At 40.8% G+C, this 18226-nt stretch overlaps 1 protein-coding gene across 2 annotated transcripts in view; it reads right to left on the bottom strand.

Moving 5' to 3' along the window:
• Positions 1-1304: 1304 nt before the first annotated feature.
• The window catches only part of LOC144514080 (caspase recruitment domain-containing protein 9-like), a 20378-nt gene continuing 3456 nt past the window's right edge, over positions 1305-18226 (bottom strand). Inside the window, exons 5-12 of one of the 2 annotated variants that reach the window (XM_078245264.1) lie at positions 11910-12116; positions 9809-9883; positions 9434-9661; positions 4782-4907; positions 2514-2702; positions 2346-2397; positions 2042-2169; positions 1305-1672 (exon numbers count right to left, since the gene is read on the bottom strand). In XM_078245264.1, the coding sequence (XP_078101390.1) occupies positions 1610-1672; positions 2042-2169; positions 2346-2397; positions 2514-2702; positions 4782-4907; positions 9434-9661; positions 9809-9883; positions 11910-12116 (1068 nt within the window). In that variant the 3' untranslated portion in view covers positions 1305-1609. Of the gene's footprint in view, positions 1673-2041; positions 2170-2345; positions 2398-2513; positions 2703-3640; positions 3717-4781; positions 4908-9433; positions 9662-9808; positions 9884-11909; positions 12117-18226 lie in introns of those variants that run through there. The other variant, XM_078245265.1, reaches the window with a different exon arrangement.

Genomic DNA, 18226 nt, shown 5'->3' with positions numbered 1-18226 from the left:
GGCCATCCAATCTCTGTACGACCAAGCGAGACTGTGTCCGGGTTCTCGGCAGTAAGTCGGACTCGTTTCAGGTGAGAGTTGGCCTCCGCCAGGGCTACGCTTTGTCACCAATCCTGTTTGTAGTATTTATGGACAGGATATCGAGCGTAGTCGGGGGTGGAGAGGGGTTGCAGTTCGGTGGGCTGGGGATCTCATCGCTGCTTTTGCAGATGATGTGGTCCTGATGGCATCATCGGCCTGTGACCTTCAGCACTCACTGGATCGGTTCGCAGCCGAGTGTGAAGCGGCTGGGATGAGGATCAGCACCTCTAAATCGGAGGCCATGGTTCTCAGCAGGAAACCGATGGAGTGCCTTCTCCAGGTAGGGAATGAGTCCTTACCCCAAGTGAAGGAGTTCAAGTACCTTGGGGTCTTGTTCGCGAGTGAGGGGACAATGGAGCGGGAGATTGGTCGGAGAATCGGCACAGCAGGTGCGGTATTACATTCAATTTATCGCACCGTTGTGACGAAAAGAGAGCTGAGCCAGAAGGCAAAGCTCTCAATCTACCGGTCAGTTTTGTTCCTACCCTCACCTATGGTCATGAAGGCTGGGTCATGACCGAAAGAACAAGATCCAGGGTACAAGCGGCGAAATGGGTTTCCTCAGGAGGGTAGCTGGCGTCTCCCTTAGAGATAGGGTGAGAAGCTCAGTTATCCGTGAGGAGCTCGGAGTAGAGCCGCTGCTCGGCTGCGTCGAAAGGAGCCAGTTGAGGTGGTTCGGGCATCTGGTAAGGATGCCCCTGGGGCGCCTCCCTAGGGAGGTGTTCAGGCACGTCCAGCTGGGAGGAGGCCTCGGGGGAGACCCAGGACTAGGTGGAGGGATTATATCTCTAACCTGGCCTGGGAACGCCTCGGGATCCCCCAGTCGGAGCTGGTTAATGTGGCCCGGGAAAGGGAAGTTTGGGGTCCCCCTGCTGGAGCTGCTACCCCCGCGACCCGACCCCGGATAAGCGGATGAAGATGGATGGATGGATGGATATTTCCATTAGACTTTTTTTCTAAATCTGTCCTGAATTGGTAAAAGTGCTCCCAGGTGACTCTCATGAACAAATCATATATATATATATATATATATATATAGAGAGAGAGAGAGAGAGCACAACACAATGTTACAATGTCTGACAATGGAAGGACAAAGGGAATTGGAGCAGGGGCCCAACAGCCAGAGAGAAGAAGGGAGACTGCACTGTAATTCCTACAGAACTGCATGTACAGTTTTCCCTAAGAAGATTGTACTATGTTCACATTTCTTTTTTGTTTTTTTCTTTGTGCTATGCAGTGCTGTCTTTTCCTTTCTGTATCATAATGACATGGTCTGTCAACAAATGACAGTCCAAACAGTAAAAGCGTAAATGTGAATCTTGTCCAATGAAACTCCCACATACACTAAGGTGTAACCTACAATTTACAATAATTGTCATCAAAACTTTAGCCATAGTTTCCATCAGAACATCCCTCCAGAGTATACTGTTATACTGACACCATGACTCAGTAATCTTATTCTTATCCGTACACGATGACACAAGGACTTGTCATTCTGACGCTCTGACATGTTTATTGACTCAGATATTTACCTGCGGTACAAGAAGTTCGGTCGACTCCTGAAGGGCAGACAGCCGTCTGTCTTCTCATCCTGCAGAAAGACAGGTGGACAGACAGACAGGCAGGCAGACAGAGAGACAGACAGACAGTTAGACAGACAGGTGGACAGACAGACAGGCAGACAGGCAGGCAGACAGACAGTTAGAGAGACAGACAGACAGAGACAGACACAGAGGCAGACAGACAGAGAAACAGACACACAGTTAGACAGACAGGCAGACAGACAGGCAGTTAGAGAGACAGACAGACAGACAGACAGATAGGCAGAGAGACAGACAGGCAGTTAGAGAGACAGACAGACTTATTTGTGAGAAAAAAGCTCAGAGATTTGGACTTATGCGACGAGAGAAGCCTTCTGTAAATTAAAACCCCCTGAGAGATAAACTAACAGGTAACTTACCCATGATGCATCAGTGCTGGGCTTGTGTTCAGACTCTGCGGCGCCTCCTACAGGAGAGACGTGTTGCTGCAGCGCTGCCACCTCCTCGTTATCTCCCGACGTCCCGCTGAGCACCTCCTCGCTGCTGCCTGCACACAGGTCACATGGTACAGGTCACATGGTACAGGTCACATCACACAGGTCACATGACACAGGTCACATTTCATTCATGAAGAAGCACATTGATCAACATGAGTGTAAATGTGCTGGCTGAGTGTTGAGTCTCTGATAATATAAATATAAAGAAAGGTGACCTGACTCTCACCTTTAGCAGCGCTCTCTGCTGGCTCCTCCTCTTCCTCACTGCTCCTCTCACCCTGAGAGAGAGAGAGACCCTTCATCATTACATCATCATTACATCATCATCATATCAACACAGACACACACACAGACACAGAAACAGACACAGAAACAGACACACACAGACACACACCTGGTGAGTGTTGGAGGTGAGTCTGCGGAGGCGTGTCCTCAGCTGTAGCTCCTCCCCCTGCGAGCTGAGCAGCAGCAGCTCCAGCCTATCAGATTGCTCCGTCAGCTGTCGGACCGTCTCCCGGTACTGGTCCTTCTCCTGTAGGAGCAGCCGCGCCTCCTCCTGCTGCTCCGCCCGCGACGCCAGAGCCTGGACAGCCAATCACACGCTTTGCTTTCATGACATCATCAACAACATCTTTACAACTACTACTTTGTTTTTTGTTTTAGTCGGCAGCCTGGTGGGTTTGGGGATAAATGTCTTGTATGTGTCTGTATTTTTGGGTCTTCCTTTCTTGGCTTTTACAATCTTCTGTCTCTGTTTCTGGGCATTTCTGGCGTTATGGGACAGGAAAGCTGAGATATGAAAGGAGAGGGGGGGGGGAAGACATGCAGGAAAACTGTCTCAGGTCGGACTCGAACCCTGGACCTTCTGCGTCGAGGAATTAACCTCTACACATGTGCACCCCCTCTGCCGACTGAGCTAACCTGCCCCCCTTCTGTCTCTTTTTATATATTCTCAACCCTCATGTTGTCGTCTCGTCGACCACGCAGCTTTTTGTCATTCTGGGTCTAAATGAATTTGGTCATCTTTTTCGACGTTTTGAAGGTTTTTTTCCCACTTTTTTTGTCACTTTTTTTTCCCGAGGTCTTATCAGTTTTTGAAGCTTTTCCTGAAGTCTCTATCGATTTTTGTTTTGAAGTTTTTCTTGTTTTTTTGAAGCATTTTTGTCACTTTTTTTCAACCTTCTATAAATCTTTGTTCTAGGGCTGTCAATCGATTAAAAAAAACCTAATTAATTGCATACTCTGTGATTAATTATTCGAAATTAATCACATACATAATTAACGGTGCCTGAACCGATACTTTTTAAGAAAGTAAAAAAAGTATAAATAAATAAATAAAAAGGTATTAAACAAGAGTTGGTGACATTAAAGAACAGCTTGTTTATTGCTAAGGCCATATGGTCAACAACAAATGATTAATAATAATGTATAACAATAACAATAACTTATTTCACAAAACAACCACCAGATGGTAAAGGACATTTACAATAACTTCAAATGCACCACGAGGCTGTAGTTTACCAGTTTCATTGAACGCCCCGTCTGTGTTGTTTCTCCGACGGCAGCTGCAGATTGTTACATCCCGGTGTTGAATCCTCTACAGTAAAACACAGTCACACTTTACACCGTTTAGTGTTAGCTGTCAGCATTTAACCCTGTTTAATCCAGCTACTAGCTAGCGGTAGGCTAACGTTAGCTGCTGTCGAGTATAGTGTTAACTAGCTAGCGGTAGGCTAACGTTAGCTGCTGTCGAGTATAGTGTTAACTAGCTAGCGGTAGGCTAACGTTAGCTGCTGTCGAGTATAGTGTTAACTAGCGTCATGTGCAGCGGTGTTTGTGTTTCAGAGCATCAGAGAGAAGAGCAGACATATCAGTGGCACCAGATTTCAGTAGCCAGGGTTGGCAGGAAGAAGATTTTTATAAGTAAATGTTCATTAATAATCCAGACAGAACATTCTCGTCTCCTCCTTCATTTTACAGTCCAATGGGGCTAGAAACGGCTCGGGTCAAACCTCAATATGGAATGGATTAATCTGCCTTATTTCTTTCTCAGATTAATTAATCAAAATTAACGCGTTATTTTGACAGCCCTACTTTATTCAAATGCTGTAAAATCTAATAAAATACCCAAATTAACTGAGAGTAGTGAACTCATTTCTTTTACACTAAAGAACGTTGTACGGAACCATCCACGGTATTTGTTGAAAGAAACCCAAATTTCTGATATAGAGACTTTTTTAAAAATGGGTCAAATGTGACCCGAGGAAACAGGAGGGTTACATTGATTTAATCACCTGCTAATGGACCAATGTCAAAGGTTGTTGTTCACATCAGGCACAAAAAACATTAGAAAACAGGGTCACACTGGAAGAAACTGAAGCTAGCCTTTAAGTAGCAATGGCCCTAAAATACTTAATATTACAATATGATTTATATATATATATATATATATATATATATATATATATATATATATATATATATATATATATATATAAATAAGACGCTTTCATACAGGCCTCTGAAATGTGTCTGAAAACAGAAGATGGTCCTTCAAGTTAATGGTACAACTATCGTCCTGAGATATAGAAGTTTGTGGACATGCATTATCCAACATAATGCATCTTCTTGCTTGATTTTGTTGAAATAGACGCCTCCTCACCTTGTCTCTCTCTCGGATCACCTCCTCCAGCTGTCGGAGGGTTTGTTTGTTTCGTTGGCGGTACATCCGGGCTTCTCCCTTCAGCTGAGCACACAGCAGCTCCAACTCCTCCTTCTCCTCCACGCTCTGAAACAAACGCACCCAGCAGAGATGCTTTACACCCGACAACATCTGGAAACAAACGCACCCAGCAGACTCTTTACACCCGACAACATCTGGAAACAAACGCACCCAGCAGACTCTTTACACCCGACAACATCTGGAAACATAATATAATAATATAATAATATAATATAATAACCCTGTCTCTCTGTATAATAATATAATAATATAATATAATCACCCTGTCTCTCTGTATAATAATATAATCACCCTGTCTCTCTGTATAATAATATAATATAATATAATAACCCTGTCTCTCTGTATAATATAATAATATAATATAATAACCCTGTCTCTCTGTATAATAATATAATAATATAATATAATAACCCTGTCTCTCTGTATAATAATATAATATAATAACCCTGTCTCTCTGTATAATAATATAATAATACAATATAATAACCCTGTCTCTCTGTATAATAATATAATATATTAACCCTGTCTCTCTGTATAATAATATAATAACCCTGTCTCTCTGTATAATAATATAATAACCCTGTCTCTCTGTATAATAATATAATATAATAACCGTGTCTCTCTGTATAATAATATAATAACCCTGTCTCTCTATATAATAATATAATAATATAATATAATCACCCTGTCTCTCTGTATAATAATATAATATAATAACCCCTGTCTCTCTGTATAATAATATAATATAATAACCCTGTCTCTCTGTATAATAATATAATCACCCTGTCTCTCTGTATAATAATATAATAATATAATATAATCACCCTGTCTCTCTGTATAATAATATAATCACCCTGTCTCTCTGTATAATAATATAATAACCCTGTCTCTCTGTATAATAATATATTAACCCTGTCTCTCTGTATAATAATATAATATAATAACCCTGTCTCTCTGTATAATAATATAATAATATAATATAATAACCCTGTCTCTCTGTATAATAATATAATATAATCACCCTGTCTCTCTGTATAATAATATAATCACCCTGTCTCTCTGTATAATAATATAATAATATAATATAATAACCCTGTCTCTCTGTATAATAATATAATAATATAATATAATCACCCTGTCTCTCTGTATAATAATATAATCACCCTGTCTCTCTGTATAATAATATAATAATATAATATAATCACCCTGTCTCTCTGTATAATAATATAATAATATAATATAATAACCCTGTCTCTCTGTATAATAATATAATATAATAACCCTGTCTCTCTGTATAATAATATAATAACCCTGTCTCTCTGTATAATAATATAATAACCCTGTCTCTCTATATAATAATATAATAATATAATATAATAACCCTGTCTCTCTGTATAATAATATAATATAATATATATATCATACCCTGTCTCTCTGTATAATAATATAATATAATCACCCTGTCTCTCTGTATAATAATATAATATAATATAATCACCCTGTCTCTCTGTATAATAATATAATATATATAATACCCTGTCTCTCTGTATAATAATATAATAATATAATATAATCACCCTGTCTCTCTGTATAATAATATATATATAACCCTGTCTCTCTGTATAATAATATAATAACCCTGTCTCTGTATAATAATATAATATACATAACCCTGTCTCTCTGTATAATAATATAATAATAATCATAACCCTGTCTCTCTGTATAATAATATAATATAATCACCCTGTCTCTGTATAATAATAATATATAATATATCACCCTGTCTCTCTGTATAATAATATAATATAATAACCCTGTCTCTCTGATATAATAATATAATAATATAATATAATAACCCTGTCTCTCTGTATAATAATATAATATAATAACCCTGTCTCTCTGTATAATAATATAATATAATCACCCTGTCTCTCTGTATAATAATATAATAATATAATATAATCACCCTGTCTCTCTGTATAATAATATAATATATATAACACTGTCTCTCTGTATAATGCTATAATAATATAATATAATCACCCTGTCTCTGTATAATAATATAATATAATAACCCTGCTCTCTGTATAATAATATAATAATATATGTAAATCTGTCTCTCTGTATAATAATATAATAATATAATATAATAACCCTGTCTCTCTGTATAATAATATAATAATATAATATAATAACCCTGTCTCTCTGTATAATAATATAATATAATAACCCTGTCTCTCTGTATAATAATATAATCACCCTGTCTCTCTGTATAATAATATAATCACCTGTCTCTCTGTATAATAATATAATATAATAACCCTGTCTCTCTGTATAATAATATATATATAATATAACCCTGTCTCTCTGTATAATAATATAATATATATATAACCTGTCTCTCTGATAATAATATAATAATATAATATAATAACCCTGTCTCTCTGTATAATAATATAATATAATAACCCTGTCTCTCTGTATAATAATATAACCCTGTCTCTGTATAATAATATAATAACCCTGTCTCTCTGTATAATAATATAATATAATAACCCTGTCTCTCTGTATAATAATATAATAACCCTGTCTCTCTGTATAATAATATAATATAATCACCCTGTCTCTCTGTATAATAATATAATAACCCTGTCTCTCTGTATAATAATATAATATAATAACCGTGTCTCTCTGTATAATAATATAATATAATCACCCTGTCTCTCTGTATAATAATATAATAATATAATATAATCACCCTGTCTCTCTGTATAATATAATCACCCTGTCTCTGTATAATAATATAATATATATACTAATATAATATAATATAACCCCTGTCTCTCTGTATAATATATAATAATATAACCCTGTCTCTCTGTATAATAATTAATAATATAATAACCCTGTCTCTCTGTATAATAATATAATCAACCTGTCTCTCTGTATAATAATATAATAATATAATATAATAACCCTGTCTCTCTGTATAATAATATAATATAATCACCCTGTCTCTCTGTATAATAATATAATATAATCACCCTGTCTCTCTGTATAATAATATAATATATATAATCACCCTGTCTCTCTGTATAATAATATAACCCTATCTCTGTATAATAATATAATCACCCTGTCTCTCTGTATAATAATATAATATAATAACCCTGTCTCTCTGTATAATAATATAATAACCCTGTCTCTCTGTATAATAATATAATATAATCACCCTGTCTCTCTGTATAATACTATAATAATATAATATAATCACCCTGTCTCTCTGTATAATAATATAATCACCCTGTTTCTCTGTATAATAATATAATAACCCTGTCTCTCTGTATAATAATATAATATAATAACCCTGTCTCTCTGTATAATAATATAATAACCCTGTCTCTCTGTATAATAATATAATATAATATAATAACCCTGTCTCTCTGTATAATAATATAATATAATAACATAATAACCCTGTCTCTCTGTATAATAATATAATATAATCACCCTGTCTCTCTGTATAATAATATAATAATATAATATAATCACCCTGTCTCTCTGTATAATAATATAATATAATAACATAATAACCCTGTCTCTCTGTATAATAATATAATCACCCTGTCTCTCTGTATAATAATATAATCAACCTGTCTCTCTGTATAATAACATAATATAATATAATAACCCTGTCTCTCTGTATAATAATATAATATAATAAATAATAACTGTCTCTCTGTATAATAATATAACCCTGTCTATATAATATAATAACCCTGTCTCTCTGTATAATAATATAATAACCCTGTCTCTCTGTATAATAACATAATATAATATAATCACCCTGTCTCTCTGTATAATAATATAATCACCCTGTCTCTCTGTATAATAATATAATATAATAATATAATATAATATAAAAAATATATTATAATATAATAATATAATATAATATAATAATATAATATAATAACCCTGTCTCTCTGTATAATATAATATAACCCTGTCTCTCTGTATAAAGTATAATATAAAAACCCTGTCTCTCTGTATAATAATATAATAATATAATAACCCTGTCTCTCTGTATAATAATATAATAATATAATATAATCACCCTGTCTCTCTGTATAATAATATAATCACCCTGTCTCTCTGTATAATAATATAATCACCCTGTCTCTCTGTATAATAATATAATATAATAAACCTGTCTCTCTGTATAATAATATAATCACCCTGTCTCTCTGTATAATAATATAATAACCCTGTCTCTCTGTATAATAATATAATATAATCACCCTGTCTCTCTGTATAATAATATAATATAATCACCCTGTCTCTCTGTATAATAATATAATATAATCACCCTGTCTCTCTGTATAATAATATAATATAATCACCCTGTCTCTCTGTATAATAATATAATAACCCTGTCTCTCTGTATAATAATATAATATAATAACCCTGTCTCTCTGTATAATAATATAATCAACCTGTCTCTCTGTATAATAATATAATAATATAATATAATAACCCTGTCTCTCTGTATAATAATATAATATAATCACCCTGTCTCTCTGCTCCTCGGCTCGGTGCAGGTCTCTCCTCAGTTTAAACACTGATGTCAGGAGGTTCATCTGAACAGGAGCTGGACTCTCTTTCTGCTGCGTCTCCTCCTTTTTATCCTCCTGTTTCTCTTCCTGCGTCTCTGTCTTCTCTTCCTGCGTCTCCTCTTTCATCTCCTCCAGTCTGTTGAGGTGGAAGACGTTCCCCTTGGGCAGAACCAGACTCCTGCTCTGAAAATACACATTTTAACATTTAAAAATGGTAATGTTACTTTGTAGAAAACAAATGAAAAAAGCAAAAAGTGTGTGCGTGTCTGTGTCTCTGTGTGTGTGTGTGTGCGTGTGTGTGTGTATGTGTGTGTGTGTGTGTGTGTGTACCTCCTGCAGTGTTCGTCGTCTCAGCAATTTAGTCTGATTTTCAGCTCGCATCACGGTGTGTTTCAGACGCTCAACCTGCACACACACGCACATGTCAATAGGGTACCAACAGAAATACAGGTGCTGGTCATATAATTAGAATATCATGAAAACGTTGATTTATTTCAGTAATTCCATTCAAAAAGTGAAACTTGTATAATGTATACATTCATCACACAGAGACTGATATATTTCAAGTGTTTATTTCTTTTAATTGTGATGATTATAACTGACAACTAATGAAAACCCCAAATTCAGTATCTCAGAAAATTTGAATATTACTGACCAATACAAAAAAGATTTTTAGAAATGTTGGCCAACTGAAAAGTATGAACATGAAAAGTATGAGCATGTACAGCACTCAGTACTTAGTTGGGGCTCCTTTTGCCTGAATGACTGCAGCAATGCGGCGTGGCATGGAGTGGATCAGTCTGTGGCACTGCTCAGGTGTTAGGAGAGCCCAGGTTGCTCCGATAGTGGCCTTCAGCTCTTCTGCATTGTTGGGTCTGGAGCATCGCATCTTCCTCTTCACATTACCCCATAGATTTTCTAAGGGGTTAAGGTCAGGCCAGTTTGCTGCCCTGACCTTAACCCCATAGATTTTCTAAGGGGTTGAGGTCGAACCAGTTGCTGGCCAATTAAGAACTAGAATACCATGGTCCTTAAAACCAGGTACTGGTAGCTTTGGCACTGTGTGCAGTGGCCAAGTCCTGTTGGAAAATGAAATCTGCATCTCCATAAAGTTGGTCAGCAGCAGAAAGCATGAAGTGCTCTAAATCTTCCTGGTAGACGGCTGCGTTGACCCTGGACCTCAGAAAACACAGTGGACCAACACCAGCAGATGACATGGCACCCAAACCATCACTGACTATGGAAACTTTACACTGGACTTCAAGTAACGTGGATTCTGTGCCTCTCCTCTCTTCCTCCAGACTCTGGGACCTTGATTTCCAAAGGAAATGCTAAATGTACTTTCATCAGAGAACATAACTTTGGACCACTCAGCAGCAGTCCAGTCCTTTTTGTCTTTAGTCCAGGCGAGACGCTTCTGACGCTGTGCCTTGTTCAGGAGTGGCTTGACACAAGGAATGCGACAGCTGAAACCCATGTCTTGCATACGTCTGTGCGTGGTGGTTCTTGAAGCACTGACGCCAGCTGCAGTCCACTCTTTGTGAATCCCCCCCACATTTCTGAATGGGTTTTGTTTCACCATCCTCTCCAGGGTGCAGTTATCCCTATTGCTTGTACACTTTTTTCTACCACATCTTTTCCTTCCCTTGGCCTCTCTATTAATGTGCTTGGACACAGAGCTCTGTGAACAGCCAGCCTCTTTAGCAATGACCTTTTGTGTCTTGCCCTCCTTGTCCAAGGTGTCAATGGTCGTCTTTTGGACAGCTGTCCAGTCAGCAGTCTTCCCCATGATTGTGTAGCCTACAGAACTAGACTGAGAGACCATTTAAAGGTCTTTGCAGGTGTTTGGAGTTAATCAGCTGATTAGAGTGGCACCAGGTGTTTCAATATTGAAACTTTTCACAATATTCTAATTTTCTGAGATACTGAATTTGGGGTTTTCATTAGTTGTCAGTTATAATCATCAAAAGTAAAAGAAATAAACACTTAAATATATCAGTCTGTGTGGAATGAATGTATACATTATACAAGTTTCACTTTTTGAATGGAATTACTGAAATAAATCAACTTTTTCATAATATTCTAATTATATGACCAGCACCTGTATAACCCTGAATGGATATTTCTGGAGCTGCAAATATTTCTACAAAGAAATCTGCAGTTTACAGAAAATTCCTATATAGTACCTATCACATATTAAATACATACACAGTATGTATCACATAGATTATATACTGATCGTTATACATAACTACTGTGTACTGTCTGTCTGCCCACCTGCCCTGCCTGCCTGTCTGTCTGTCTGTCTGCCTGACTGTGTCTGTCTGTCTGCCTGTATCTGTCTGTCTGTCTGCCTGCCTGTGTCTGTCTGTCTGTCTGCCTGCCTGCCTGCCTGCCTGTCTGTCTGTCTGTCTGTGCTCGGAGCTCTCACCTCTATCTGCATGTCTCTGTTGGCCAGCAGGGCGGCGCTCTTCTCCCTCCCCAGAGTGTTGATGTCGACCATGAGACTGTAGTTGTGATCTCGGAGCTGCTTCACCTCCTCGCTGAGCTGCTCGCGATCCTCCCGAAGCTTCTGCACGCGCTCAGTCAGCTTCCTCAGCTCGCGGTCCTTCAGCTGCTGCTGCTGGGACCAGACCTCCTGAAACACAAAGACCACACAAACACAAACCTGGCAGCTTTAACACAAACACAAACACTGGCAGCTTTAACACAAACACAACGCTTTACTTTAACACCAAACACAAACACAGCGGCTTTAGCACAAACACTGGCAGCTTTAACACAAACACAAACACAAACACAGCGGCTTTAACACAAACACAAACCTAGCGCTTTAACACAAACACAAAACACAGCGGCTAACACAAAGCACAAAGCTTTTAACACAAACACGCCTGGCGGCTCCTGGCACAGGCCTGGAGGCCTGGGCCTGGCGAGCACTGAGCACAGGCCTGGGCCTGGCGGCTGGCCTGGGCCTGCATGGCCTGAGCCGCACACACGCCTGGCTGGCCTGGGCCTGAGCCTGGAGCACTGGCTTTGGCCTGAGCCTGAGCCTGGAGCACACTGGCGGCTGACACAGGCCTGGGCCTGACGGCACTGGCACGAGGGCCTGAGGCTCTGGCAGCAGGCCTGGGCACCAGGCCTGCGGGAGGCTTTGGCCTGAGCACAGAGGCCTGGCGACACTGGCACCAGGCCTGGCCTGGCAGCGGCACAGGCACAGACGCAGAGCGACGCAGGCCTGGGCCTGGCTGGCGCAGGCACAAGGCCTGGCCTGGCGCGGCGCAGGCCTGGGCCTGGCGGCTGACACCAGAGCAGCCTGCAGCAGCGGCTTTAGCTGGGCCTGGCGACTGGCCTGAGCCTGGGCCTGACGCTGGCACCAGAGCGCAGGCGCAAGCGCTAACACAAACACAAAGCTGCAGCAAAATACACACACACACACAAAGCTACAACACAACTTACAAAACACAAACACACGCGCAAAGCTTTAACACAAAAGCACACACAGCAGCTTTAACACACACACAGCGGCTTTAACACAAACACAAACACAACGCTTTAACACAAACACAACACGACACTTTAACACAAACACAAACTGGCAAAGCTTTAACACAAACACAAACACACACAGCGGCTTTAGCTTACAAACACAAACCCTGGCACTCTTAGCACAAACACCAAACACAGAGCTTTAGCTACAAACATAAACACAACGCTTTAACACAAACAGCACAAGACACAGCACCTTTAACACAAACACAAAACACAGCGGCACAACACCGACACAACGCTTAACACAAACACAACGCTTTGAACAACAAACACAACGCTTTAACACAAACACAAACACAAAGCTTTAACACAAACACACACACAACGCTTTAACACAAACACAAAACACAGCGCCTTTTAACACAAACCGCGCTTTAACACAAACACAAACACAACGCTTTTAACACAAACACTAGCACGCTTTAACACAAACACAAACACACACACACACAACATGCCTGACAGACACAAACACAACGGCTTTAACACAAACACAAACACAACGCTAGCACAAACACAAACGCTAACACAAACACAAACACAACGTTTAACACAAACACACACAGCGCTTTAACACAAACACAAACACAACGCTACTTTACACACAAACACATAAAGCTTAACACAAACACAAACACAACGCTTTGCAAACACAACGCTTAACACAAACACAACGACTTTAAACACAAAGCACAAACACAACGCTTTAACACAAAACCTGGCACGCACCAACACAAAGCACAAACCTGGCGGCTTTAACACAAAACACAAACCCTGGCAGCTTTAACACAAACCTGGCGGCTTTAACAAGCACAAACGCAACGGCTTTAACACAAACACAAGCGCTTTAACACGAAAACACACACACAGACGGCTTTAACACAAACACTGGAAACACAACGCGACAGCACAAACACACACCAGCGACGCTTTTAACACAAACACACAAGCACAACGCTTTAACACAAACACAAACACAAACTGATGCTTTAACACAAACACAGCGGCACAGCACAGAGCACAAACCTGGCGTTTGGCACAAGACTGGCGGCTTTAACTACAAACACAAACACAACGGCTTTAACACAAACACAACGACTTTTAACACAAACACACACACAACGTTTAACACAAACACAAACGTAAACGCTTTAACACAAACACACACACAACTGCGAGACAAAACACAAACACGCGGCTTTAACACAACACACACACAACGCTTAACACAAACACAAACACAATGCTTTGAACACAAACACAACGGCTTTAACACAAACACAAACACAGCGGCTTTTGGCACAAACACAAACATAGCGGCACCCAACACAAACACAAACACGCGCTTTAACACGAAGCACACACTGGCGCTTTAACACAAACACAAACACTGGCAGCTTTAACACAAACACACACACAAAGCGCTTTAACACAAAGCACAAGCACAGCGGCTTTAACTACATACGCAGAGCGCAGTAGCGCAACTTTGAGCACAAGCGCTTTAGCACAGGCCTGGCGGCTTTGGCCTGAGCTGGAGCCTGGCGGCTTTGACACCGACCTGGCGGCTTTGGCAGGCTGGGCCTGGCGGCTTTAACCTGAGCCTGAGCCTGGCGGCACCAGCACCAGACACACAGCGGCTTTTGAGCACAAGGCTGAGCCTGGCCCAGCACCCAGGCACACTGCGGCCTGACGCAGAGCCTGAGGCACAGTGGCTGGCCTGGAGCCTGGCGGCTTTGGCACCAGGCCTGAGCCTGGCGGCACACAGCACCCAGGCACAGTGGCTGGCACAGGCCTGGGCACGGCTGGCACAGGCCTGGCTGGCACCAGAGCCTGAGCCTGGCGTTTAGGCACAGGCCTGAGCCTGAGAGCTGGCACAGGCGCACACACTGGCGGCTTTAACTGGAGCACAGCGCTTTAACACAAGCACAAACCTGGCAACTTTAACACAAACACAGCCTGGCTAACACAAACCTGGCGGCAACACAAACACAAACACAGCAGCACAACACAAACACAAACACAGCGGCTTTAACACAACCTGACCTGCGCTTTAACACAAACACAACGCTTTAGCACAAACACAAACACAACGCTTTAACACAAACACAAGCGCTTTAACACAAACACAAACACAGCGCTTTAACAGCACAAACCTGGGCACGCAACACAACTGGCGGCTTTAACACAAACACAAACCTGACGGCACTGGCACAGAGCACAAACCTGGGCGGCTGGCCCAGGGCCTGGCGTAACACAGACACAAACACGGCGCTTTAACACAAACACAAACACTGACGCTTTAGCACAAACACAAACACAGCGCTTTACACAAACACAAACACAACGCTTTAACACAAACACGGCGGCTTTTAACACTGAAGCACTGACGCTTAGCACAAACACAAACACAACGCTTTAGCACGACCCGGCGCTTTAACACAAACACGACACAAAGCTTTAACACAAACCCGGCGGCTTTAACACAAACACAACGCTTTAACACAAAGCACAAACACAGCGGCTAGCACAAACACAGCGCAACACAAACCTGACACAGCGCTTTAACACAAACACAAAGCACTGGCGCTTTAACACAAACACAACGCTTTAACACAAAGCACAAACACAACGGCTTTAACACAAACACAAACACAAAGCTTTAACACAAACACACACAGTGTTGGGGAGTAACGGAGTACGTGTACCGGCGTTACGTATTCAGAATACAAATGATGAGTACCTGTACTCCGTTACAGTTACAATTTAAATAGTTGGTATTTAGAATACAGTTACATTGTTGAAATCAATGGATTACATGACAATACTTCTCTGTTTCACGAGTTTATTCACTCTCTGAATAAATTAAAGCAACTCACGCATTTTTTCAGAAGCCCCAATATGAAAACGAAAAAAATGCGCCGTTTGCGTGATCAGTCACAATGGAGTCGGAACCGCCACAACAGAGCAGAGAGAGCAGGAATGGTTTCTATCTTGGAAATACAAACCGCGTTTCACATTAAAGAAAGAACAGGGAGAACAAAATATAACTGTGCAGTGCAGCCTCTGCTGCCAGCCACCAGCCTCCTTTCAGCGTCTAATGACTCCACCTCCAACCTGAAGAAGCATCTTAAAGAAAGTTATTTTAATTAGCCAGGGGTAGTCGTCTGCTGTAGTGTTACTGGTCACCTTGCTGTTTTATAGCTGACGTGTGACTTTACATTCTCCTACGTGCTGATTAACTAGCCCCAGAGCCGTTGAAAGACTGACTAGCACCGTTTAACATGTTAGCTAACGTTAGCTCGTGGTAGCTTAGACTGCGGTTAGATATTTGTAGTATGCAGTTCAGGACTACAAATACAACAATCTGCTTGTTCGGGTACTTGTTAGTAACGCTACTATGGAAGCTTTTATATGTTTAAATGCTTCCACATGGTTTTAGTTGCATGCATGCTCCTGCTGTTATACAATACTCATACCACTTGGCTAGCAAAGTTCAGGATAGTGCTAAAACAATGTCAGTGTTATTAATTTGTGCTCTTTCTGTCTTTCTTTATTTTAGAGGAAGCATTCCAGTGTCTTGCAAAGAGCAGAAATGGCATCAGATGATGGTGGTGAACCAAGTGCTTGGTTCTTGAGTTCATAATTGCAGATGTGCAGCCCTTTTCATTAGTGGAGAATGCCTCATTCCGTGAGATGATTGCAAGAATTAGTGGGAGTAGGACACCCATGTGCAGAAAAAACATTGATGCAGCGCATTGAAAGGGGATGTCAAAATATGAAGGAGGCACTTACTGAAACTCTTCAGGATGTTCAAACCGTGTGCACAACAGCAGATATATGGATAGCTCATCATAGGAGTTTCATGGGAATCACGTGTCACTGGATTGAGCCAGAGACATTAGATCGAAAGTCTGCTGCGTTGGCATGTGAAAGGATAAGGGGCTGCCACACCTATGATGTCATTGCTGCCAAAGTTAGTCAGATTCATGCAGAATTCCAGATCCAAGGCAAAGTCAGTGCCACAGTCACTGACAATGGTAGCAATTTCGTTAAGGCATTCAATGAATATGGAGGGTGTGAAGCGTATGATGAGATGGCTAGCACAGATGATGTGCAGTTTGCTGATGTCTCTGCAGTTCTGCAGAGCTAAACATTTTTTGCCACCTCACCATCGATGTCCCGTGCATACTTTGAATCTTGTTGCCACGACTGATCTTGACATAGTTGCCTCACAGGGTGTTTCTCGAAAATTATACAGAAGTGCAATGTCGAAATGTGCTGCAATCTGGAATAAGGCTCATTGCTCATCAGGTGCTGCTGATGAGCAATTAAGGAAATTGCCCAAATGAAATATTTGGTACCTTGAGTGACTAGGTGGAGCTCAGAGTATCATGCAATCGAGAAGTTGATGAGTGTCACTGAGAGCCAGCTCAATGGAATCTGTGACCAGCTGAAAGTGTCCAGCTGAATCCTCAAGAGACAAAAGAGTACACAGCCATTCTGAAACTTCTTGCCCACTCAATCAACCTGCTCCAGGGAGAAAACTGGTACTTTGGATACATAGTTCCCACCATTCTAAGACTAAAAGCCAAGTTAGCTGAAAAGTTGACCCAAGTGCAGTTTTCAACCCACATCCTCTCAGCTGTTATAAAAGCCATTGACACTCGATTTGGGCAGGTGTCGGCCTCCCATGACGCAAGGATGGTGGCTTCCACCATCCCAAAGTTTCACGACTGTGGTGGCTTGCTGAGGAAGAGAAGGGAGCCATGAAAACAGCAACGGTCCAAGAGACTCGTCTTCTTCATACAGAGCCTCCTGAGGATGCCGGCACCACTGGAAATGCTGCAGTTGAAGGTGATCCAGAAGATGATGACAACTTCTTCACTTTTGAGACAGCACAGATGACAAGTTCATCAGCGGAGGAAGAGGTGCAGAGGTATCTCCAGGATCCAGAAGTCATTGGCTTCATTGACGATGTAGCCAATGAGAGCCCTCTTCTTAAAGTGCAATACTACTCTGCCATCAAGTGCTCCTGTCGAGCGGCTTTTTAGCCAGGGAGGACTTATTTTCACTCCACATCATAACACAATGACAGATAAGCACTTTGAGCAGGCTCTCCTGCTGCGATACAACCGACCTTACTGGAGTTTTGACATGTAGAGTAGGGGGGTCAAAACATATTGGTCTTTAGGTTCA

This window comes from Sander vitreus, unplaced genomic scaffold, assembly GCF_031162955.1.
Source record: "Sander vitreus isolate 19-12246 unplaced genomic scaffold, sanVit1 ctg441_0, whole genome shotgun sequence".
Classification (NCBI taxonomy): domain Eukaryota; kingdom Metazoa; phylum Chordata; class Actinopteri; order Perciformes; family Percidae; genus Sander; species Sander vitreus.
Note: the sequence above shows the minus strand (reverse complement) of the source record. Positions and strands in the feature narration are given on the sequence as shown.